Source organism: Rosa rugosa, chromosome 6 (assembly GCF_958449725.1).
Source record: "Rosa rugosa chromosome 6, drRosRugo1.1, whole genome shotgun sequence".
NCBI classification, from domain to species: domain Eukaryota; kingdom Viridiplantae; phylum Streptophyta; class Magnoliopsida; order Rosales; family Rosaceae; genus Rosa; species Rosa rugosa.
In genome coordinates, this window is record NC_084825.1 from 8964834 (window position 1) to 8990810 (window position 25977).

The 25977-nt window shown below is 38.6% G+C and overlaps 1 protein-coding gene across 1 annotated transcript; it reads right to left on the reverse strand.

Annotated features, from left to right (window-relative positions):
• Positions 1–552: 552 nt before the first annotated feature.
• Positions 553–3807, reverse strand: LOC133716174 (beta-amyrin 28-monooxygenase-like). Its single transcript, XM_062142898.1, has 3 exons — positions 3788–3807; positions 963–1150; positions 553–852 (listed from the first exon to the last, which is right to left on the reverse strand). The coding sequence occupies exons 2-3, from the start codon at positions 1143–1145 to the stop codon at positions 553–555; spliced, it is 483 nt and encodes a 160-aa protein (XP_061998882.1). The 5' UTR covers positions 1146–1150; positions 3788–3807.
• Between the last annotated feature and the right edge of the window lie 22170 nt (positions 3808–25977).

A 25977-nucleotide genomic window follows, 5' to 3' on the forward strand; every position in this document is an offset into this window, starting at 1 on the left:
AGTTATATTCAAAAGATGGAGAAAAGATACAAATTATCTGGCATATGAATTGGATTTAAGCGGTGGCAATTATATAATTTTTTTTTTTTTTTTTGTCAAAGTTTGCTTGCGTCAGCATTAATGTGTCCGGCAGTCCGCATGGTACTTGGACTAAGCCATGCCAATTTATCTTATTGGTAATTATCCCTATTAAAAAAAGTGCATTAGAGGTTTAATAAGTTAAGTCCAAATAGAATCACCCTTCAAAATATATGGAAGGAACACTTGAACATTCAGCGAGTCAAAACTCTAATCTATGGGTTTGAGTCCAAGGACGCAGTTGTTCTCGATCGTTTTGTCAAAGAAACTAAATAATATGAAAGCAAGAGAAATATTGGAACTGAATGATTTTCATTGATTGAAAACAAGCTCTGTACAAAACAAACTAAGCAGAAAATTGGGAACAAACTACCCATTGACTAACAACTCTCAAGTTGATGACTTGATAAACACTAACAAAGTCCTAGTAGATCCTATATTCAAAACAAATAACAATTACAATACTTATCACGTTTATGATTTATGAGAAAATAGATGAATAGGAAGTCCTTGGGTAGGAAAAGGAACAGGGTCCACGACCATCTTCTCATCAGGAAAAACCATCTCCCACTTGAATCTGGTGACCAGGTTATACATGAAAACCAATATCTGGAATCGAGCATTTTCTTTTCCGGGACACATTCGAGGTCCTCCTCCAAAAGGAACATACGAGAAAGGAGGTGGTCCTTGTCCTTCAAACCTTGACGGCTCAAACTTGTGTGGATCTGGAAAGTATTCCGGGTTCTTATGTGTGGCAAACGCATTCCAATGTAACTGCACGCAGGAGGTATGAAAATGAGAAATGAAGACAATATAGATTTTCACGAAGCTAGATATATTGAAATAAAATTAGCTAGTACGTATATGTAATGTAATGTATGTGCCTTCATTCCTTTTGGAATTAGATATCCCTCATAGACGAAGTCGGTGATGGCCTCCCTAAAAGTTCCACTAGCTGGGGGCTGCAATCGCAATACTTCACATACCACGTTCCATGTATATTTCATCTTTTGTATGTCCCCCCAGTTGAGCAACTCTCCTTCATCTTTTGATTCTGCAATCTCCATTTGCTCTGCAAGACATATTTGTACATGGATCCATTTCACTACTTGCTACTTAATTAATAAGTCCCCAGCCGCAGTTTTCATTAATTTTCTCTATATATAGGAGAACTTGGCCAGGAGGTACTACAAAATATTGCTGTACGTATATATTACATATATAGTTAAACCTCTATAAATTAATAGCCTTGGAATCAAGGAAATCCTATTAATTTATCGAAGTGTTCTATATTTTCTTAAGGAAAAAATTCTGTTTACTACCCTGTACTTTCAAGGTTTCGTCAGTTCAGTCCATGTACTTCTAATTTAATCAGAAAAGTCCCCGCACTCTCCAATTTCATCAAATTGATCCATTTCCTCACCATTCCGTCAATTTCCTCTGTTTGGGTGCTGATGTGTCCGAACGCCGTCTGATCTGTCAGATTTGTGGGACCTTCTCACATGCAAAATTCCCAAGCTACCCCTCTAATATATCTCCCTCCCCTTTCCCACCCGAGCAGCCTAATTCCCCAGAACCCCGTCTTCTCTTCTTCTTCTCAGCTCTTGGTTATGGTTCCTCACTTCCTCCACCGATCAACATGGCCGGAAGAAGATGAGGGAGTCTGAGATCATTAATGGGGCCAAGATCATGCTCACAACAAACCCAAAAAGTTTAAGTATTTGGGTGTACGAATTAATCCAATTTGGTTGAGATGAGTCCTCTAGATTCAACTAAGATGCAGAAAAACCAAATCTGAACAAAATTCAAATCAAGATGCATGTAAACCCAACATGAAAATCAAAACCAAAGATACAGATCTCTTCCCAAATCAAAATTTCATTACCAACCACACCCACCCAGCCCACTATCAACCAGACCCACGCCTGGGAATAAGAACGACAGAAGCTCATTACCAACCACATCGGAATTATTAGCTTCCGGAGAGCCAGACTCACTGTTGTTGTTAAATACCACCACCTCATCAACTCGGAAACTCGTGACGGCACGAGTTATCTGACGGCCAGCTGAGATTAAAAGAAGAAATAAATGAATTAGAAAAAAGATTGAAGCTAAATCTTGTTGGGTAGGGAGGGATTAGAGGAATAGAGAAGTACCCGAGTGGCGAGTTCGAGGGACTGAGCGTTGTGAATGATTGAACCGGCGATGGCTACGGTGACGGTGGGAAGTACGGCGGCTGTGTCGGTTTTGGATTTCTTGTTCTTCTTCTTCTTATTGGTTTTGTTATGCGAGTCGCCGTTAACAATATAGGCGAGGACGAGGTCCTCGAGCTTCTTAGTGAGAGTGGACTCGATGTGGGCGAGCTTGGCCTTGGCGGTGTCGACGGTCTCGTGGTCAGGACGGTCGTCGAGGGCGTTGAGGACGAAGCGGGTCAGGGCGACGTCGGAGACGGCGCGGGTCATGGCGACGATGGCTTTGGGGTCGGAGAGGTGGGGCATCTAGTTGAGGAGGCCTGAGGAGGATGAGGATGGTTGCTGGGGTCATCGATCATGTGAATCGGCGATGAGAGAGAGGTGGTTCTTAAATCGGATCGAGCTTGAATATGTGAATGATGGAATCAGCGATGGTTAGGCTGAATGAATCGGATCGATCTTGGGAAGTTGGTTGAGAATTGAATGAGGGAAGGAATGAAAAGGAGGGTAGCTTGGGAATTTTGCATGTGAGAAGGTCCCACAAATCTGACAGATCAGGCGGCGTTCGGACACGTCAGCATCCAAACAGAGGAAATTGACGGAATGGTGAGGAAATGGATCAATTTGATGAAATTGGAGAGTGCGAGGACTTTTCTGATTAAATTAGAAGTACATGGACTGAACTGACGAAACCTTGAAAGTACAGGGTAGTAAACAGAATTTTTTCCTTTTCTTAAATATTGTTGTATTCTGTTGAATGTGCTATGTTAAGTGACGAACAGATAATAGAGAGCGTCATGAGAAATGATCAAGATGATGAAGTTGAAGATGATAGTTCTACTTCTACTATGGAGCCCGTTTCGTGAAAAGAAGCTCTCAAAGCAGTGATGACATAGAATAATTTTTTGTTGCAGCATGAGAAAACCATATCAGAACTTCTTACCATGTTAAGAAAAGTTAGAGTTGAGATCAAAGGTGACATCAATTTCAAGAAGAAACAAACAACGATTGAGTCATTCTTTATGAAGGCCTTATGCATATATAATTGAATCATAAACACTATGTATCAAGGAATTATTAATTTATATATTACATGCATGGGTCTATATGAATATTTAAAAATGTATTATCCTATAAATTTAGCGAATTATTTATTAATTTAGCACGTTGTGCCGAAGTCAGAACCAGCTAAAATATTATTTAATAGAGATTATTAAATTTAGCACATTTTACTGTGAATGACCACTTGATATGGCATTAATATATTGATTATATATATGTCCTCTAGCTATATATGTGAGAACATGCTAAGCCTACAAATACGGAGGCGTAGAGATGTGATCCAGAGAAATCATGAAATATTAATAGAAGATGGAAGCATAGTTGAAATCAAATATGTACCTAATTCAATTCTTGTTTGATAGTAATGATCATTGGTATGAGCATATATTAGTAGATTAGTAGCTAGTTAATGCAGCTAGTTAGCTAGGTAGAATTTGCTTATGTATATAATGTACCTTTAAGGACGGCATCATAAACTGGATGTTGGTACAAGTTTTTTTGTCATATTGGCATTCCTATACAAACTGATATGTTGTTTTAAAAAATGCTGTTAAGGGAAAATATCTTTTGGACTCAATGCTTATTTGTTTAGGAAAGGTATTCCCATGGCTTGTAACGTGGTGTAATGTAATCCTAAGTCTTCTAGGGTTTGTTATTTTATTTAATCACCATGATTCTTTCCTAATAGAAGTCTATTAGGGTTGGCGTTGCTTTTTGACAGATATATAGGATGCAGACTACACTGGCAGCCGATCAAGGAATGCAAGAATAATTGAGAGTCTTGCTTGATATTGTGTAGTGATAAAAATCCTAAACACTTGTTCCTTGGTTAAGTGTTATAGGTCAGGTGCTCATGCGTATGGAGTTACTTGTGATATGAAGAGTTGTTGTGAAGCAAGAAAAAGAAAAATCGAAGAACAATCAAGTGAAGAAGGAGTTCGAGATTGAAGACAAACTGCATATTAGTTTTGTCTATTCATTGTAGCCGCGCTAGTGCTATTTGAAGTTGTAAAGAACATATCCTTCATCATAATTCAATTGTTCTTATTTTGGGTTCTCAAGAGTAAGAGCCCCGCAGTGTTTTTAATCTAATATTTGAGATTTTCACTGCGTAACCAAAAATCTGGAGTTTGGTTCGTGATCTCTGATTTCTGCCCAGTAGGGATTGATTCGTATACTGCAATCCCCATTTTCCAGAAAACGTATTCTGTCCTTGTATTTTCACTTGGCATCAGAGCAGGTTCTAAAGCTTTTTAGTTGATCCGTGGTCAAGGATGGAACGTGAATATAACAGAGCCTCCAGTTCGATAAATTGCCCTCCTTTGTTTGATGGTGAAGATTACTCACAATGGAAGATCATGATGAGGGCTTTTCTCTACTCTCAAGATGAAAACATGTGGAATATAGTTGAGAATGGATGGGAACGCCCAACCAAGGCAGAAGAATCAAAGAAAGTAGAAGGGTCCTCTGCAAGGGTTCTCAAACCTAGGAAGGAATGGACAGAAGAGGAAGTTCGTGATAGAACTTGTGACTTTAAGGCAAGGAATTCACTATTCACAGCTTTGTCCAAGAAGGAGAGAATGAGAATTAGCCACTGTGACACAGCCAAACAAGCTTGGGATCTACTTCAGGTTACTTATGAGAGAAACAAGAAGGTTAGAGGTCAGAAGCTTCAAAGACTCGTATTGGAATTTGAGAACATGACCATGGGGGAAGATGAATCAATTGATGATTTTCACACTCCACTTCTCAATGTGACAAACCAATGTCGTAGCCTTGATGATCCATTTGAGGAGCATCGAATAGTCAAGAAATTTCTCAGGGCTCTTCCTTCAAAATTTCAAGCCAAGCAAATTGCCATAGAGGAAACTCAAGACCTGGACACCTATTCTCTTGACGAACTGATAGGTAATCTCAAAACCTTTGAGATGAGGATCAAGCCCGAGAAAAAGGTAAAAAATATTGATTTCTCTTCTGTTAAAAAGAAAGATGATGTTGATGATGATTATGTGGATTTATCGTTGTTGACAAAAGAGTTCAAAAATTTTCTGAAAAACAAAAACTCCTTTGGAAACTCTTCAAAAAAATTTCCTAACAAACCTAAATGCTTTGAGTGTGGTGGAATTGGACATCTTGCTGCCAATTGTGGCAACAAGAAGTATAACTCACATGGGAACAAGGCTTTAAAATCCACATGGAGTGATAGTGATGAAGGCTCTCAATCTGATGGTGAAGAGGTAAATCTTGCTCTTACTTCCTTTATTGATATTAATTTATCTGATGATTCTGACTTTGAAGGTGATACCCTTGATGAAGAAACAAATGAAAAATGCAAGAAATTGTATAATGCCTCTAGGATTGTTCTTCGGAAAAATTATACACTTGAAAAAGAAATTGATTCTTTAAGAGAAGAAAAAGAGAAAATTGAGCTACAATTTGAAACTTCTGTAAAAGAATGGAATGTTGAGCGTACTAACCTTGTTGATAAGATAAAAGTTTTGCAGGATGAGGTTAAGTCTGAAGTTGGGAACAAGGAACATGGTGATCTCATTAATAAAATTAAAGTTTTGCAGGTTGAAGTCAAGGCTCAATCCACTTTAAATGTTTCACTAACCCTTGAAAATGAGAAATTGCAGGATGAGTTGCTTAAAGTCAAGGAAAGCTTCAACAAGTTCTCCATAGGGTCTGAAAAGGTCTCCAAGATGATAGGATTTGGTAAAACTCACGGCAACAAAGAAGGGTTAGGGTTTGAAGGTGAGTTGTGCAAGCCTTTGACCTTTGTAAAAGGTGTGGAAGGTGAAAATTCGTTGGGTCAATCACATGCTTCAGAAGACATTGATTCTGGTCCCAAATTGCCCAAAAGACCAGAACGTAAATTGGACCTTCAAACCTATAAAAAGGTTGCTCAGGTAAGTCCTGACAAACTTTGTCAGCCCAGGTATGTTCACAACTCCAAAAACTTTGTTCCTACTTGTCATTATTGTGGAAAATTAGGACACATACGTCCTAGGTGCAATATGCTTCGCAGGGCTGCTCAAAATCAGAGGAAAACGTTGAGAATTAAGTCACATGCCTCGTTGCAAGCTGAGTTGAAAGAGGGTCTGAATCTGATCGCCAGGATTGCAAAGCTGGCTTCAATCCCCGTGGATCTGGAAACAAAAACAAAGCAGAAGCAAATCTGGATTAAAAAATGTTCAAATAATCGTTTTTCTACTCATATGGATAATCGTGATAATATGGTTGAGCATGCTTTTGTTCCTACTGATCACAAATTGGCTAATTCGTTTACTAGGCCTTTAGACATAACTCAATTTGAATCACTTAGAAGCACCGTGGTGGATGCTCTAAGTATTGATACTCTCACTTCATTTGATCCATTTTGCATGCATTCATGGTGTATGTCTTCATGATAGTATAGGTGCATTTTCTTTACGTTTCTGCATTGTTAGGTTCAGTTTCTGGAAATTTAGGATTGAAAAATAGTGGTTTGTATCCCCGAGTGTCTGACAGATTATTTTGAACTTAGATTGACAAGGGCCATACTCTTTTCTTTAAATCTGTGTGCAATAAGGTGCCTAGCACGTTGTGAACTTGTACTTACGTCACTCACTCTGTAACATATTCTCTACAATCTTAAAACCTCACATGCACACATACTCTAAGTGGTGGTAAGTCTTATTTGATTGTTGGCTTGTTCTCATTGCTCATGTACGAAATTACTCTTGTTGGTTGCTCCTTGATATAAAAGCAAAAAAAAAATGTAGTTGGTTAATGGAGCATGGCCAGGTTATTCCCAAAGTAAACAGGCCTCGGTCGTGACGAACGATATGAGGATTGGGAAGAAACGGGAATGGTTTGGTCACCCCGGTGGATTGTGAAACTATTGACTCGAGTAGATGTGCTCTTTGGGATGTCCTTGTTACATCTAGTACCCTAAAGTCATCTGACTTGGGAGCTGCTAGCATAATACTCGTTACAAGGGTCGTAGTCTTCTTGAGCAAAAATGTTACTTTGTGTGAAAGGCCAAAAGAAAAATTCAAAATCTTGCCCACACGGTGTTATAAGGGGGAATAAAGTTTATGTGCTTAAATGTGTTTCGTATGTGAGCCTTGCTTTTCAGGTTTCCACAAATATTACATACCCCATCTTGAGATATGTTCACTCTTCACAACAAGAGATATAGAATACTCGATCATCCTCTATCTTACTTTGTGATTGTCGGAATAAATTCACTCGTGTGAACTTATTTTGTTGCACTCTTGTTTATGGTTAAGTGGTATTGCTCTTGTTGGAAAAGCTATGCGAATTAAATCTGTTCTTAGCATTTGGATACAAACCCACTCATTGTGTGTTTGCATTTCATTCTTGCATCTTTCATAACATGATCACACTTAGGGGGAGTATTAATACTTTGCCTATCTTCCTCTGATTGATTCGACTTGGGCTAGTGTCTACTGTGCCTCATCTATGTGTGATCCTCCTTCTACATGGCTTCCGCTACATAAGTTACCTTTGTCATTCCTATTCAAAAAGGGGGAGAAAGCAGATTCATAACTGTGATAACGATATTCAATCTTATGCATTTTAACTAATGTGTGATAAAGTTTCAGGAATGAATGAATGAAGAGTTGTGATGTTTCTCAAGTACTTGTTGAGGGGGAGTTTACATACGGTAAAGTTGTTTTGTATAGGAATGCCAAAGGGGGAGATTGTTGGTACAAGTTTTTTTGTCATATTGGCATTCCTATACAAACTGATATGTTGTTTTAAAAAATGCTGTTAAGGGAAAATATCTTTTGGACTCAATGCTTATTTGTTTAGGAAAGGTATTCCCATGGCTTGTAACGTGGTGTAATGTAATCCTAAGTCTTCTAGGGTTTGTTATTTTATTTAATCACCATGATTCTTTCCTAATAGAAGTCTATTAGGGTTGGCGTTGCTTTTTGACAGATATATAGGATGCAGACTACACTGGCAGCCGATCAAGGAATGCAAGAATAATTGAGAGTCTTGCTTGATATTGTGTAGTGATAAAAATCCTAAACACTTGTTCCTTGGTTAAGTGTTATAGGTCAAGTGCTCATGCGTATGGAGTTACTTGTGATATGAAGAGTTGTTGTGAAGCAAGAAAAAGAAAAATCGAAGAACAATCAAGTGAAGAAGGAGTTCGAGATTGAAGACAAACTGCATATTAGTTTTGTCTATTCATTGTAGCCGCGCTAGTGCTATTTGAAGTTGTAAAGAACATATCCTTCATCATAATTCAATTGTTCTTATTTTGGGTTCTCAAGAGTAAGAGCCCCGCAGTGTTTTTAATCTAATATTTGAGATTTTCACTGCGTAACCAAAAATCTGGAGTTTGGTTCGTGATCTCTGATTTCTGCCCAGTAGGGATTGATTCGTATACTGCAATCCCCATTTTCCAGAAAACGTATTCTGTCCTTGTATTTTCACTGGAGGAAGCTGTGACAGAAAGATGACAGTGGAACAGAGTGTGTTAATTATAGAGTCATAACCGGCAAGTATTATACCCCACAACTTTTCGGCAATGTCCGCTTCCGTCATCTCTTGTCCATCGCTATATGTCTCCATGAGCCAGCTAGCCATTAGATCTTGTGGTGCATTCGCTAATTGTTCACGATCAATCAAAGTCAGATTCATGAGATCTATCTTCCTCTGCACAACCATACTCTCAATTTCCTCCTTCATTTTCTTAGATGCTCTGATGGCTCTGTTGAAGTCGGTGCCCGGCAGATCCACTGGCAATGAAACGAGCCCCGCATTTATATGCCGAATGGGTTTCTCTAGCTTGGCAATCACTTGTGGATCCTCGATGTTTAAGAAGAGTCTACAAGATAATGCTAAGGTATACTTCTTTGCTAGTGCGTGAAACATGATCACTTGTTTTTGATCCAGCGAGGACCAATGCTTATCGAAATGGTGTTTGGTGACCTGATCCATGATGCCTATATGCTTTCGGACAGCGTCAGGCTTGAGAAATGTAGACCTGCGCGCATTCGGATGGTCTCTTTGGAGAAGTCTGCTTTGTCGGTGTTTGGAAACATCTTTTTGAAGTTAGCAGGCCACCAGGACTTGACCAGATTGTTCTCATTTGAAAACAGGAATTTGTTTCCAGCAGCGGTGCACAGCATGGCCATAGTTTCGCCAAGCAACGATGTCTTGAACACCTTGCACGAGCCTGCTGTTGCTGCAGCTGATGATAATGAGACATTGGAGTACTTTTTCCTTCGGTCTGCTACAAACTTTTCAGGGACACCGTTTCTGGCTGTGCGTAGATACTCGAAGGTTTCGCCAATGATGGGCCAACCTGTGCTTCCTGGTGGCAGTTGATAAACTGTTACTTGTTGCCTAGGGCTTGGAATAATTTTACAGAAGATATAGTAGAGAGAAGCAAAAAAGAGAACTAGCAGGGAAATGAAGAACGTAGTAGTTTCCATGGCCTATAGATCTAATCGAGTAGGATAGAGGACTTGTTCAGGTCAAGGCAAGCATGCAAGCTGATTCATTCAGGTTTCATATTATCTTATATATATATATAGACTTGTAATGAACCGGATTTTGATCCATATCCAATCCGGATCGGATCCAGATTCAATCTAAACTCGTTGATCTGTTAATGGAACAAATCCGTTTATCCGTTTATTTAACGGATCAAATATGGATTTAGGTCTGATTTGTTAATAATCCGATCCCTTTTGTAATAATTAAATATTATTTTTATATCAATAAAATATTATTTTTCAAAATACTATATATAAAATATTATGAATACTTATTAGTTTTATATAAAAAATAAATATACATATTTATGGCAAAATTTTTGCGAAAACCTAAAGGACGTAGTATTCTTAATTAAGTTTCCAATATGGGAATATAGGATAATTAAGGATATATATTGTCAATATTGAGAATATGGGAATATGAAGTTGAAGCTTAAAGCCTATGTTTTTTTTTTTTTTTTCTTCTCTTATCAATGAAGTATTGCTTTGAAAATTTAGTATTTTGGTTACTTTAGTTTATCATTTAAGGAATATTTTGGTTATATAATTTAATTTTTGGTGATACTCTTCATTTTGTTTTAATATTTTATTAATATTTGTTAAAGTATCATAATAACAATTTAATATTATTATTTAAAATCTAAAAATATTCGTTATTATAAATGAATCAGATTAGCGGATTGAGTATCTGTTAATCAATGGATTTTAATGAACTATCAACAATCCATTAGGTTAATAGATCAAGTCAGGTTGAAATTTTTTATTATTAAACAAATTCATATTTAAATCAATCAATTCCAAATCCGATCCATTTACAGATCTAATCTTATAGACTATAGCTAGCTCCCTCTATCTAGTACTCCCTAGCTAGCTGGTCTGAGTTGACTATAATAATTATCAAGTACTGATCCCACATGAAATTTGGCCACTCCAATACTTAATTAATCACACTTAACACACTGCACATATTATATACTCACAATATATAATCTTAGTGCTTATAATTAGTGCGGTCAACCAAACCAAACAAACTGTGAAACTGAATACAAATTACAGATACGTGTTCAGTCTGCCACACACGTTTACACATATAGAAGAGATCGGGTAACTAGGGGAGCTAACAGTCCTGGCTCAACAACTCCAATAAACTGAAGACTGCACTAACCTAGCTAGTAATTACTATAATTAATGTAATGAAACAAAATTAATTACTACAATAGCGAGGGTAACAGGTATAATTCGTACTCTTTTGGTCTGTGATAGATTGGAAATTATTCTATGTACCGACGGTGTAAATGACCCAACCCTTATAAAATAATCTCAACCCTTGATATTTATTATCAACTTTATTTTTAATAAACAAAAAGTGTATTTAATGCAATCTAACCATTCATTTATGTTGGTGCAAGTGCACGGCGGTGCTCTGAATAATCTCTCGTGATAGATTGGAAATTATTCTATGCATGCAATCTAACCATTCATTTATGTTGGTGCAAGTGCACGGCGGTGCTCTGAATAATCTCTCGTGATAGATCAATCATAACGGTGACGATTGATGAGTAAAAAGGCGAATTAGAAGTCCTTTGGTAGGATTGTAGGAACAACAACTGGGTTCGATCATAATCATTCTTCATGGCATGGCTTCATGCAAGTTTTATATTATATTTACTCTGTATTGCTTTTAATTTAAACTGCTTATAACCTTTTTCAAACGCAATCTATATTATATTTACAAATAGTCAAAATTGTCTTTTTCGATGGATGCAGACACTCGAGCTGACTGGCAATCATTATTTAAGGTTTCCGTTCTGCCACATTGACCAGGCAAGCTGCTAGAATGATTGACAATTTTCTAATGACAATTATACAGAAATGTCAAGCCGACTTTGTTTACGGTTACAGTACTAGGTAGATGATTAAAATAATATAATTAAGCAATGCTGACATTGCCTGACCAAAAGAAAAATTAATCAAGTAAAAAATGATGCAGTGGGTTGTGGACAAACACACTTTCCCTTTCAAATCTGCTCCATCCAGCCTCCCATCTCCACTCCCACCATGCTCTTTCCTCTCCCTCCTTGCCCTCTTTCGTTTCTTTTCTCATCTCTTCACCCTCTCTGTGTTGTTGTTGTTCCTTGAACATCATCCAAATATGTCTTTTTGTCCTGTTGCCTCTGTCGATTTACCTTTCTCATCTACAGCCACTATCCCGGCTCTTCGGAGCGTTTCCCTTGCTCTTCGGAGCGTTTACCTTCGATACACGAAGGAGTTCACCGCGCAATTACTTATGGTATTTGCGGATCTCATCATCCCATGGTTCCTTGGTACTTTCTCGGTGGTTGCTTATCTCCGGCTAGGGCTGCACACGGATTGGGTTGGATCGGTTTTGACTCTAAACCGTTTCTATACTAAAGTAAGCGGTTTAAGCATTTTGGACAACCGGTCATTAAAAAAAAAAGTTTAACCCGATCCAATCCAATCCAGTTAAAGATGGTCTGGTTTGGTCGGTTAGGCGGTTTTAACCTATATTATATTAACATACTATTTATGAAAAAAATTCTAGTAAAATTCAATCTAAATAATAAAAATTATATTAAATAAGCGTAATCTAAATTTAAAATACAATAATCAAATCCAAAACCAATATTCAAAAACCAAAATCTAGAATAGATTCATAAGTCACTCTTTGATGGCTGAGCTATAAATACTAGCTTAATAAGTTAATATGGTAGTATTAAAGGTTGGAGAATGAGAGATTGAGATATGTGATATGAGAGGATCAAATTAATCGTAGCGATTATATATGAGACTTCTAGGCCTTTGGGCATTGGATTCGATATGGTAGTATATCATTTGAGAATAAAGTTATAATTGGATATTTAGAACTTACTGAGAATAACTGGACAAATGAATATATATATATATAAATTTAAAACTTTTTCTTATTACATTTCAAACATACTGATCGGTTCAGGTTCCGCGGTTTAAGCAAAAGAGAAACCAAACCAACCCAATTCATAAATGGTTTGGTTCGGTATTGAACCGACTTTCAATTTTTAAAGTTAAAAACCTTAACCAAACCATATTTACCGGTCGGTTTTGATCGGTTTGGCCGGTTTGTTCCGTGTTTTGCACACCCTTATCTCCGGCTATTCGGTGACAATTGGAGGGATGCTTTTGGTACAGCTCGGCGGGAGCTTTGGGTCTCTATGGCATGTTTTGGTTGCTGGTTTCTTGGGTTTGTTTGTGTCCTTGTTCAATGCCTTTTCCGCATTGTGGATGTTGGATCTGGGTATGCTATTGTATTGGAGCTCCTGTGTTGTTTGTGTTCGTTTTTCTCAGTTTTATTTGGTTTAGTTCGGACGGGCCTCTGCTGTTACGTCCCGAACCCAAATTCATCCGTTTACTGGTCATTAGGACGGTAAATGACATTTACTTTCACTTTTACTGTCGTTTCAGCACTTTTAGTGGCCCTAAAAGTTGACTTTTAGTTCGGGTCAGAATTTGAGAAAAGTTTCTTCACAAAAGTTGTAGAGGATGTTAAACCGAGCGCGTGCATATGTGGTTCGTAAAAATCGGAGCTCTTATGCGAAAGTTATAGGCGAAAAAAAGAAAGTTACTGTTCAAGGTAAGTTTCTATATAAAGGGAAAATCACTGTGGTAAGTTTCCAATTTTGGAAACTTACCGGGCTCTCTCTCTCTCTTCTCCCCCGATCCCTTCTCCTCCGGTTCGGGGGATTTTTGAATTTCCGGCCTAATTTCCGATTCCGGCCACCTGACGGCATGCCACTGGTCATTCTGGGACCGCCTCTTCCTTCCCTACACGCTGGTACCCTGGGCTTTCGACAATTTGGCCGAAAAACCTCGATTCGAAGCAAATTCTCCTCCGGGTGCAATTTTGGTTTTTCCGGCGATTCCGCCGTTTCCGGCCGTCTCCGACCACCAAACTTGGATTGAAGGAGCGCCTTGAGCCGGCGAACGTTTCCCCTAAGGCCTCTTGCTCCGATTTGCATCGTGGAGGCCGAATCGACGAAGAACATCCTTGGGTCCGAAGCTTGATTTCTGGGTTTTCTTCATCGGCTTAATTCGAGCTCTTAAAGGTAAAATTGGAACTTGTTGTGGTTGAATGAATGGTTGGGTTTGTTGAGTAGAAGCTACTGTCCAAATTTGGTGGCCATCGGAGGTGGTGGCCGCCGGCGCGTGGGCCCCACTCGCCGCCACTGTGGGTGGCGCGTAGGGCTGACATTTAATTCCAATTTTTTAGCCCATTAAATCCTATAATTTGAGTAGAGCTTGTTTATGAAGTTTGGTAATTTTTGGAGGAATTTGGAATTGTTTGTGAATTTTCAAAGTGTGGAGTTTCGGTTGTTAATTTGTGGGAATCCGACCTTCGGATTTCCCTTATTCCGTCATGGAATACCTTAATCGACGGATTGATATAAATGGTGAAGTTTGGCTTGAATTCGAAAGGAGTTGGAGTTGCTAGTTTACGTGGGGTTTTCGGGATTCAATATAGAATCGTATTGTTTTATTGAATTGTTGTTTACAGAATACAATTGTGTACAGGACGAGATACTGACTCATCGCTCGACGAGGATCCTTACGCTTGGATACCACGCTAGCCGTATACTGTGAGTGAACGTTTGTTTTTGAATATTGATGCATGCATTTATTTTTCGAATTAATGTTTTATTAATTATCATATTATTTTAGTTTCGGATATGATTTCGGTTTTGGAATATTGCTTGGATTTTCCATCATGATTTTTGGAATGTGAGTTTTATTCGCTCGGATTTGAACTTGTGATTTAAGTGATTTTCGACGAATTATTTTTCCGAGGTGATTTCCGGAATCTATTAATATATTTTATTCGTCGATATTGAGATTTCTGGAATATTTTTCGAAATGGGATTTCGATGGAATTATATTTCTTGTTATTTATTGACTTTTGATTTTGGCATTGGGAATGCCTTATTGTTAATCTAGTTATTCTTTTAGCGTGTGGGACACGCTGTTGCTTTATACGACTTTTACGAGAATTTCGGGGTACGATTGGGAATCGTACCCGTGTTTTCTTTATTCGCGGGACTTATGGGGAAGCCTTACTGATTTTCGATTTTTCGTATGGTTTTTACCCGCCATACCTGGGTCGTCATATTTATTGCTAGCTAGCCTATTAGTACTCCTCCCTGCTTACTATGTGTTTGTGGGTGAGTAAGAGCAGAGCATGGGATGCTCCAGAGTGTGGGACACTCCGACCCGAGCCTGGGAGGCTCCATTCTTTCGTATGGTGAAATTTCTTCCCCATATTTTATCGTTGCTTGACTAGCGGAGCTAGTCTGATTTTCATTATAGCCAGCGGGGCTGGTCTTACCTTCTTGAGAAATGATATTTCGATTTTACAATATATTTGTTTTTCGAATCTTGTGGCTAGTGAGGCTAGTCGGTTTACCGTTTTGAGATTCTTAGATTTAAAGCTAAATGTGTTTTCTAATCGTTGCATGCATCGGGTTTTAAGTGATTAAATGCGGGAAAGTATAAACTCTTTATTTTGCAATTGCTTATTTTTGTCCACTCACGCTAACGTTTTTATATACTTTTCCCCTGGGCCCTTCGTTTTCAAATGCCCAGTCTGCAGAGTAGCTGGTTCGGCATAGTACGATTCGGGGCATAGCATCTGCTGCTGTTGTTTCATTGTAGGTTAACTGTTGGACCTACCTGTATTGTTATTTTCTTCTTCCTCTTATAGATTGCTCTGATAACCTGTGAGGGATAAATAATGTAAAGGTTGGAAGTTACTTTGATGTAATTAAGAATATGTTATTTTCGGATTTTAGTTACTTATTGTGAAGTTGTTGGATTTTGGGGAGCAGGGTGGCTCCAGAAGATTATGGATGATTTGTTAGAAGTGTGATTGTAATTCTACAGGTTTTGGGTAGTCCATTTTAGGGGTGACTATGCCAAATTTTTGGTAGAGTTATTCCTAAGGTGGGCCCCACAGGGTCACCTCGGATTTCAGGGTGAAATTCGGGGCAGGTCCTGTCATCTGCTGCCCTCTCTCTGTAATCTTGTTGGTTGTTTAATGAAGTTGTTTCCCTTGCCAAAAAAAAAAAAAAAAACAATCGGTGACTAATTTATTGGATAAGTATCTGCTACCTAGTTATGCAATCTAAAGATTGTAATATCTGTGATATTTTTGACATATTCTCAAATATCTATTATTTTTGGAGACCGATATATTGTAGGAAATTTTTTTTTTATCTTTCATTGTTTTGGGTAAAGCTATAGTATGTTAACATTTCTCATACATCAACTATTTTTACCACTTTAAGGACTCATGTTACCACTTTAAGGACTAATATTACTATTTTGAGGACTCATATGGTAAACTAAGAAAATTTACCAATTTAAGGACTCATGTTATCACTTTGAGGACTAATATTACTATTTTGAGGACTCATGTGGTAACTAAGAAAATTTATCACTTTAAGGACTCATGTTACCACTTTGAGGACTAATATTACTATTTTGAGGACTCAAATTACCACTTTTAAGGCAATTGTATGCATGTCATACGTTAACATTTTGTAGAATTTTCCCATTGTTTTTATGAAATTTCTCTGATATCATCAAATATTCTCGAAATTTCTATTTGGGATATATTCCGAATAAAATAAAATAAAATACATGTAAAATCTGATGGAAAAAAAAATAGAAAAGAAACTCAATTATTCAAACAGAAACATATATTATGAATATGGAGGTTATGTCAGAGTGTAAAATTTTAACAACGATTTCTAGTTAGGATATGGCCTAATAATGAGGAAAATTAACATGTTTGGGAAAAATATCTCAAAGTGAAACCTTTGAAGGCAGATTTGGGTGTAGCGAAATTCTTTCAAGGTGAATCTGAGTGAGGAAAAATCCCTTCAAGCCTGGGTTGGGTGAGCCTCCCAGCTAGGCTGGGTTCCAAACCCCTTTAAAAAAAAAAAATCCCTTCAAGGCTATTCTAGGTGAGAAGTAATTCATTAAATGCAAATCTGTGTGAGTAGAGATCTCCTCATTGCGAATCTAGCTGAGGAGAAATTCCCTTAAGGCCAATATGGGTGAAGAGAAATACCCTCAAGGTGATTCTGGGTGAGAAGTAATTCTCTAAATTCAAATATATGTGAGAAGAGATCTCCTCAAGTCGAATATATATCGGTGGGGAGAAATCTTCTCAAAGAGAATCTGGGTTGATGTAGGACGAGAATGGGCCCGGTTTAGCTGGAAAACCATAAAAGTAAAGAAGTGGCGGAGAATCAAGAAGAGTGACTGGAAAATAGGTGACTCACACGTAATGAGGTTACTAGCCGCTGGAATATTCAAGAAGATTTGGTTTTAGATTTTTCGGGCGTCCTACGTCATGGGTGAGGAGTATTCCCTTCTAGAGAAATCCGAGTAAGGAGTGAAATTTAGGTGAAAATTTCTAGGCTTGGGCTCGGGTCGGGCCGGGCCCGGAATTTGGTAAAACCGAGACTGAGCCCGAAACAATCGGTTCGGGCTTTTTCGAAAATGGAAACCGACAGAAACCGATCCCAAACGGGCCGGTTCGGGCTTCGGGCTTTTTGGGCCCAATATGCAAAATACATAAAATTCGGTAAGAGGCGAGGTTTGAACCCCCGACCTTTGACACGAAACCCTTGCTCCCAACCACTAGAGCACGAGACGCTCTCAATATATTATGTACAAAGCTTATATTTATTTCATCCTAGGCTGTAGAAGTAAAACAAAATAGAACCTAGAACCCTCTTTTACTTTCTATACTCTCTTTCTTTTCTAGTTGTTTTCTTCGACAGTTCAACACTTCTTCTTCAGTTCTTCTTCTTCTTCTTCTGCAATTCTACTTCATATCTTTTTTTTCTTTTTTTTTTCCTTTTTTCTTCCTTCCCAATCCCCATTATGCAGTTCTCTGTTTACCAATTAGTAGGCAATTACCATATATTCATCAAATCAACATCTTGCGTCTGGGAAGCATGAGGTCTGTGTTGGATCTGGAATTCCTTCTGGCAAAAAAAATTATGGGTTTCTTCTGAAATTCTGCTTTCCAACAAAAGCCCAAATTTGATTTCTTTGTTTCACTTGGTTTATGGGTGTTTACTGAAATTCTGCTTCTTCATATGTGGAGACTAGGGACTCCGGTATTGCTTTGGTTGCTTTAGGAGCCACTGCAAATTTGAGTATGGAGGAGGAGGAGGATCGGAGTTGGCTTGGGAGGAGAGTTTTGAGAGGTTGAGATGGTTTCGAGAGGCTGAGATGGAGGGGAAAGGTTTAGGAGGAGGAGGAGCTAGCTTGGGAGGAGATGGTTTCACTGAGATGGAGGAGAAATCGGGTCGGGTCGGGCTTTCGGTCTCTGAATATTTGAAGCCCGAGACCGAACTGAAAATACACATTCAGGTCGGGCTTTGCACCGAACCGAGATTTTCCATACTAAAACCGAACCGAATCAGGCTTTTTTACTCGGTCCGGGTCGGGTCTTCAGTCTTTCGGGTCCGGACGCCCACCCCTAAAAATTTCCTAAAGATGAATCTGGGCGAGGAGAATTCATGATGAAGCAATTTCAGCAAAAGAAAACAAACTTGGTGCAGGCATGTAATTTTTTTATTTTTAAGAGAAAATGAAATTACAACACAAAACCCCTTGGACAACCATGGTTTGTAAGGCGGACGAGGCCGCAGTCGAAATAGAATTGAACCAAATTTTAAGATTGGAGAGAGAGTGTGTCACGCCCCGATTTTCAAGTACACTAATAAACAATTAGCAAAACACAAATACACTAGGTGTGATGGTTCAGACATCAACACTAAATACCGGTGAACATTTTTCTTTTTAAAACAAGTATGCAAGATGCCCTGAACCCCAAATGTCAATATAGACTCATTCTTTAGAGTCACATATTAAATTACAATGAGTTTACAAATTAAACTGATCAACAATTCAATAAGTAAACACACCCACCAAACTCACTACACAGCGGAAGACTAAAACCATAAGTACACTTCTATGTCCAAGCTACAACAGCAACAAAGCCTCGGCTTCGACGACGGTTACACAGACCTGCACAATAACTCCTATAATAGTGCACCGGGTTGAAATAACAAATCCGGTAAGCTTTTGCAAGCTCGTGTGAGTAAACTCAAACAACCACAAAATGACCTTTTCGACTCACAAATCAACACAATGATTATTTCCCAAATCAAAATCTTTTTCTTTTTAAGGAAAATACAAGTCAGCACCTAACAAACAACAAATCCAAGAAATCACTTTTTTTTTCCCTTTCTACAGGAAGCATTTATCACTACAATAACATGATAAAACATTTCTCAACTCACTACAAGTCTCAACCACAATTGAACCCACAATTTAAACTAAATAAAACCAATAATCCCTGCATAGAAAATTAGTCTAGGAGATCACCAAAAAACACACAATCCAAAATCATAGTAATCCCTGCATATAGTTTAGTTCAGGAAACTACATTAAAATCATTAAATATAAATCACAATAATCCCTGCATATAGTTTAGTTTAGTTCAAGAGACTACATTAAAATCAATAAATAAAAATCACAATAATCCCTGCGTATAGTTCAGTTCAGGACATTACATTAAAATCAAACAATTCAATAAAACAAGAATCAAAGAAGACAACCAAACAACTCACGCTAAAGCCAAGAAATCACCCTTTCAACTCTAGTGAACACACACTTTTTAAATACAAAACCCATGTCCCTTTTGGACAATAACAGAAAGAATACACACTCGAAACTCTCTTTTAAAAACGTGTATGTTGCCCCACAATTCAAAGTACTCTTTACAATAATAATCAGTCTCTCAATTTAAAACCAAATCAAAACAATATAATTGATTGCAACAAAATATTGTTTTCATAACTCAAATCCAATCTCAAAAACAATATAGAAATCAATTTCATAATATTGTTTTCACACCTTAATACCTAGCGCAAAATGACACATACAACTCTCAAATAAGAAAAGTCAATAATAAAATTATTTCCATTCAAGACTCATTCATTTTCTTAAAAAAATGAAATCACAACAATAGCATGATCGAAATCACAAAACATACTAATTCTACCTCATTACACAAAACTGTACCAATAAATATATTTCACGTATACACACACACATGATAGCTAAATTTATAAGCTATTGATTTTCCTTATTCACACTTAAGATGGTCAATTGTAGCGAGGGTAAACAAGGGTCTTTCCCGCAGAAGACTATAGTTCTAACTACTAAAAACAATGTCACAAAAGTGACCACTGTTCCTAGCGAACAGCAGTTGAAAATCTAACTAAAAAACTAACCTACACTATTCATAAAAATATGATAATATACAGAAATATACTAAACACACAGACGGTCCAGTACACAAAATTTGGTGATTTTTGGGTGTCGTTTACTGTATAAAATAATTACCAAAATATAGAGGACAGAAAGTAACGAAAGCAGATTTTGAGATGGGTTTTGAAATCAATGAGAATAAAGCTAGCTAGGGAAGATGCATCCACCCCCGACAATCACACACAAGATAATTTGTTCAATCCTAATTCAATTAATCTAGATGAAGATGCTCAGGTTGGCTCGGTATGCTTGAACACAACCTATTACCCTTTCTTACTTCGTACGCTAGGCAGGAAGTGCTCTACACCTAGACTATTCCCAAGCAATGCAACCTAAATGTATGGTTATTAGATTAAACATGCAGAGATCATTAAGGTCTAAAAGAGTTTGAGACATCACTAGGCATCGCAATAAACTTAGCGCCTTGCTAAACCTAGGACTTTGTTTACTTGATAGTGAAAACTAACAATTGCTTCTCTAGAAGGTTTGAGGAGTCCAACTATTGACACAGGCATCATATCAAACAATCAAAGCGGTAGAATCCTAACATGCATACTAAGCGTGCACTCAAAGCATACAAGCAAGCATTCATCAATGTAAAAGTAGTAAACAAAAGTCTCATATTGAATTAAAAGAAAATAACATCAAAGGTCAAATCATCTTGTAGTTCATATCTAGGGGCTTCAAGCAGCCCCCTAACTAATAAAAACTAGTTAAACATAGAAGAAATAAAACTAACTAAAGAAGGAGAGGAAGAGAGAGAGAGAGAGAGAGAGAGAGAGAGAGAGAGAGAGAGAGCTGCTGCAGATTGATCTCCTTTTATATGCTTAGAGGTTGCCTTCATCTTTCTTGTTGTGTAGGAAATCCATGCCAAAACCTAAAAAAATTAGGGCTTACGTGCTTAGGTGGAGTTTTCCTATTGGCTCTTGAACTTGATGACTTATTCCAACCATTCACATCATGACATTTGTCCATATTAAGCTGAAATATGAAGCACACACTTGTCCTCGGGCTTCTCGGTGTGATTTGGGCTTCAAAACATAAATTCCCGTCCAACCTCAAATTCACGCCCTGCCTGACCTTTTTGTACTAAATCAGCCATAACTTCTTCTAGAAAAATGATATTGATGAGCCGTAAAAAGATCTAGAAACTAGACGTCTGAGGCTTTCCATCGATATAAAAATCAACATCTGGATAGTTGTGAGCTGGTCTCAGTGATCTGTCGAATTTGACTGATCTGCACAAGCAGATTTGCCGATTTTGCCTTTCAATCCCTCTTTTACTTCTTTTCTCCTTCTTTGCTCCAAGATACCTATAAGACAAATAAACAACGTAAATAATGAGAAAATACACTAAACTAACAAAGAAAGTATAGAGATTAACGTTATTAATATCGCATAATTATGCTCCTATCAACACACACACACACACACACACACGCGCGCGCGTAGTCATCCGCTCAGAAATGCTCTTAATACAAACTATAGTTCACAAATATAAAACCCATGAAAAATTATTTTTATAATAAAACTTTATTTTTAACTTAGCTATGAACCGTAGACGATCACGTTCATATAATTTAAAACAAATACTTATTTCTAAAAAAGATTTCACAATTTAACAAATAATTCCGAATAATAAAGTAACTCCGTTCATTAATGGACCTTGTGAGATTTACTCACCTCTAAATCCTGCTACGTCTTCACACGCCACACGAGATAACACAATCACAACAATCCGTCCAAAAATACTTCGTCACGTACCTAGTCACATCAAGGTCACATTTTGATACCACTTGAGATACGAAAGCATCTAAGTTCGAAACATGTGAACTAAATCCCGAATACTAAATTAATCAAGACGAAGCATCATCCGAGCCCAAAGTCTTTGGAACACTCCTAGGGTCAGATTGCCCAAACAAACGGATGATCCAACGGTCGGATTCTCACGGATTGAAAACCGAGATAATCGAAACCACTAAAAACCCTAACATGCTCATACGATCTCCAAATGCTACAAATCATATATCAAAATGCTCGTATCGACAAGTGGATGATACCAGAGGAAACATAAGCACAAAGATTGGCCAAACGCGTTGCTATTAATGGCTGTGCATGGGCTCCACCCACCACCGGGTCAACCTTAAAACTAGGTTGATCCAACCGTCCAGAATGTAGATATTGATGAGAGGAACAACTTTCATAGCTAGAGCTAAGGCCAATTTAGCTTAGATTGGTCGGGATGCCGCTGGAAGCTCAAACCTTCAAATCGGGATTCCGTTCACGACACTTTAAATCAAGCTTCAAGACGACCATGGATCGAAAGAGGATGAAGAGAGCTTCAAAAAACATGTAGTTTCATGCCCCGCCATGGCCCGAGGAGGGAGAACTAAACAGGTCAGCACCGCCACCACTTCGTGCCTTTGATCCGCTGCATACGGTGCTTTCCGAAGGAAGTCGCTGCCATGGTAGGAAGAGGATGACCAGACGAATCGGTCTCGGCAAGGTCCGCCGCCATAGGACCCTGGAAAAGCGAAATAGATCAGGGTCGGGTCAGTGATCCTCGACCAGGTCGGGGTTTGGGGGAGAGAGAGACAGAGAGAGAGGGAGAGATCTTTTGGAAAATCTCTAAAAATGGAAAGTGAACCCAATTTTTCCAAAAATTTCAATTTATACTAAAATTTCTAAAAATGGAAATAACTTCCGATGACTATAACTTCTTCCTGCGATCTCCGATTTTCGAGTGTCGCATGTCCACGAACTCGTATTGACACGCTTTACTATTTTTGTGAAGGAAGTTTTAGGATAAATGATTCACACGTAATTTACGTGTGTTTCTAACCTTAATTACCTTGAAATTAGTGAATACTCAAGCATTATTTTGTAGTATTACTTTGTTTTCTTCATTTGTAGGAAATTATGGTCAAGAGAGGGAAAATGTCACACCCCTGATTTTTAACACATAAAAATCGATATATAATCTCATAATTATACATGCGTGATCGTTTAGCCATCAATACAAAAACCTGGAAACTTTTTCCCTTTAAACCAAGTACATACTGATGCCCTGAACCCTCAAACTCAATATACACTCGCTCCACAGAGTTATATCTTACACAAACTTACGAATTAAATTGTCAACAACAAAATAAAACGTAAATGCTCCTCAGAGCTCACTACAACGGAAGTCTTTATAACGGTAAAGTCACAAAATTGACTTCCTACCGTAATGCTACCAGCACGCCACCTCAGGTTCAGCCACGATTATCCTGACCTGCAGAAATAACCCCTACACCATTTGAATGATGTACCGGGTTGCCACACAACAAACCCGGTAAGCTTTTGCAAGCCCGTATGAGTAACTCAAAACCACACATGCACAACTCGCCCAACGAGGAAACTCATCAACTCGTAAAAAGGAACACACACCTTGTTTTCCCAAACAACACATTCTTTTCCCAAAAGAAAACAACTCAAATCACCCCGTGACGGAATCATATTAATTGAAACTCTGACAATTAAATATGATACACAAGTCCTCTCCGAACATTTAAAAGAAAGCATCCCCGAAACTCCTTAAAAAAAACATGTACTCATGAGCATCAGATAGCTCCCCGCTACCCCCCATGATGTACCAACAACGGACTAGAGCTCTAACTGATCGTATCCACTCACCTGGCCAAAGGTGTGAAGTCCCGATCGTCAGACAGATCACCACACAGGTCACCACAGATCATCACATATATCACTACACATATCATCACACAGATCACTACACAGATCATCACACAGATCATCACATAGATCACCACACGGATCACTCCCAGCAACCCCGAATCCTCAGACCTCCCCAGGTCGTCAGATCAAAACATTAAACAACCCACACAAATCTTGACACTTCCCAAACAATAGGAATTCCCAATTCCTAACACATTGTCTCCCGAAAGTCAAGCCTCAAGCAATAGAATGGAACCCATCAACTCACAAGAATATACATATACACACGTGGTCATTCACTCAGGAATGCCACTAATACCAACAATAGTTTGCAGTTAACTAAATAACTCTCAAGACAATATGGTAAATCCGTTCGTGAATGAACATCGTGAGATTACTCACCTCGAAACTCCCGCTGCGTCTTCAATACAGAACAAGGCAGCCACACCACAAAACAACCGTCCAAGGATACCTCGTCAAGTACCTAATCACATACGGTTTCAACTTAGCAACAATCCACAAACGATTTAAGTCCGAAACCCCTGTTTTGAACTAAAATCCCCAAAGTGACGCCAATCGAGGCGAAACCAAATCCGAAACCACCAAATGTCTCCGGAATACTTATAGGATCGATATGCCAAAACCACAAGTCGATCGGATAGTTGGATCCTCACGGATCGAATCATCGAACGGTCCGAAACCGTAAAAACCCTAACATACTCATACGATCTCCAAAAATTACAAACAATATATGGAAATGCTCGTATCGACGAGTAGATCGAACTCAGGAACATACACTATCCCTGAGGTGGCCGGAAACCGTCGGAAAACACCAACTCAGTGGCGGCGCCGCCGCCGGCCCAAAGTCAGAATTTGACAAAACTCCCAATACCAAAGTTCTTCATCTCACTCAAATTTAAACTTTCATAACTACACCAAAGACCAATTATGAACCAATTGATCGAATTTTACCTTAGAACAAAACAGCTCGATGGAAACCCTAGAATTTCAAAGCTTCGATTCGTCCTCCACAAGTGAAATCACTCCAAGCCACTTTGGGACAAGCATCTACGTCCTCCGAGCTCTAAAAGTCCTCAAGAATCACCGGCAAAGGTGGCCGGAATCGCCAACTCCGATCAAGGCGATTTCGTCCCCGAAGCGGCCTCTTCCAATCGATGTAGCTCCCACCACTGCTCGAATCTCTCATCAATCCTTCCACAGACCTCTAGAGGGGATTGAGGCGACGAGAACCCACTTTGAATCGCGTCCAAAGGTGGCCGGAAGAAGGAGAACGACGCCGGCGAAGTGGAGAGGCGAAACCGGGCTCAGGAGAGAGAAACTGAGCTCGGGTTTCCATTTTGGGAAATCTGGGCTCTTTTGCAATTTTCCCATAAATTCGTCATTTTATACAAAAATGGAAAGTTTTTCCGAAGCCCATAACTTCTTCATACAAACTCCGATTCTCGAGTTCCGCATGTCCACGAACTCGTATCGACGCGTTCTACAACTTTCGTGAAGGAAGTTTTCAGAGAATCTCAACGTATAAAAAGTCAACCCTTGCGCCCCCCCTAAATGACGCTTCCTGAATAATTATTCGCCCGAAACACTTCCGCTCCATCCACGAACCACGAAACCATCCGATACCCCCAATTTAAATTCAGAAAAATTCTCGTAAAATAAATACAAATTTCCGGGGCATTACAGAAAATATGAAAGAAAGAGCGATTTTCGAGTGAAAAGTCAACTTCTTACTAAAGGACAAAAAGTCAACTAATTGGCCATCGGGTCAACCGAGTCAACTTGGCCCGATAGCAAGAAGTCCATGGCCCAAGACCAAAGAAACACACAAGTGAAGATCCAAGCCAATTTGTATTACATCTTTGTAGTCAAATTTCAAATTCAAAATGGACGTAATGACAATAATAATAGTGGACCACACCTCACACACATCACACATGTGGATGAGATATTTATTTGTGTTCACACTAGACACACACTCACTT

Coding starts and splice junctions, on each gene's coding strand:
- LOC133716174 (XM_062142898.1), bottom strand. CDS start 1,145: ATGGAGATTGCAGAATCAAAAGATGAAGGAGAGTTGCTCAACTGGGGG. Junction 853..962: donor TAATTCCAAAAGGAATGAAG/GCACATACATTA, acceptor TCCTGCGTGCAG/TTACATTGGAATGCGTTTGC.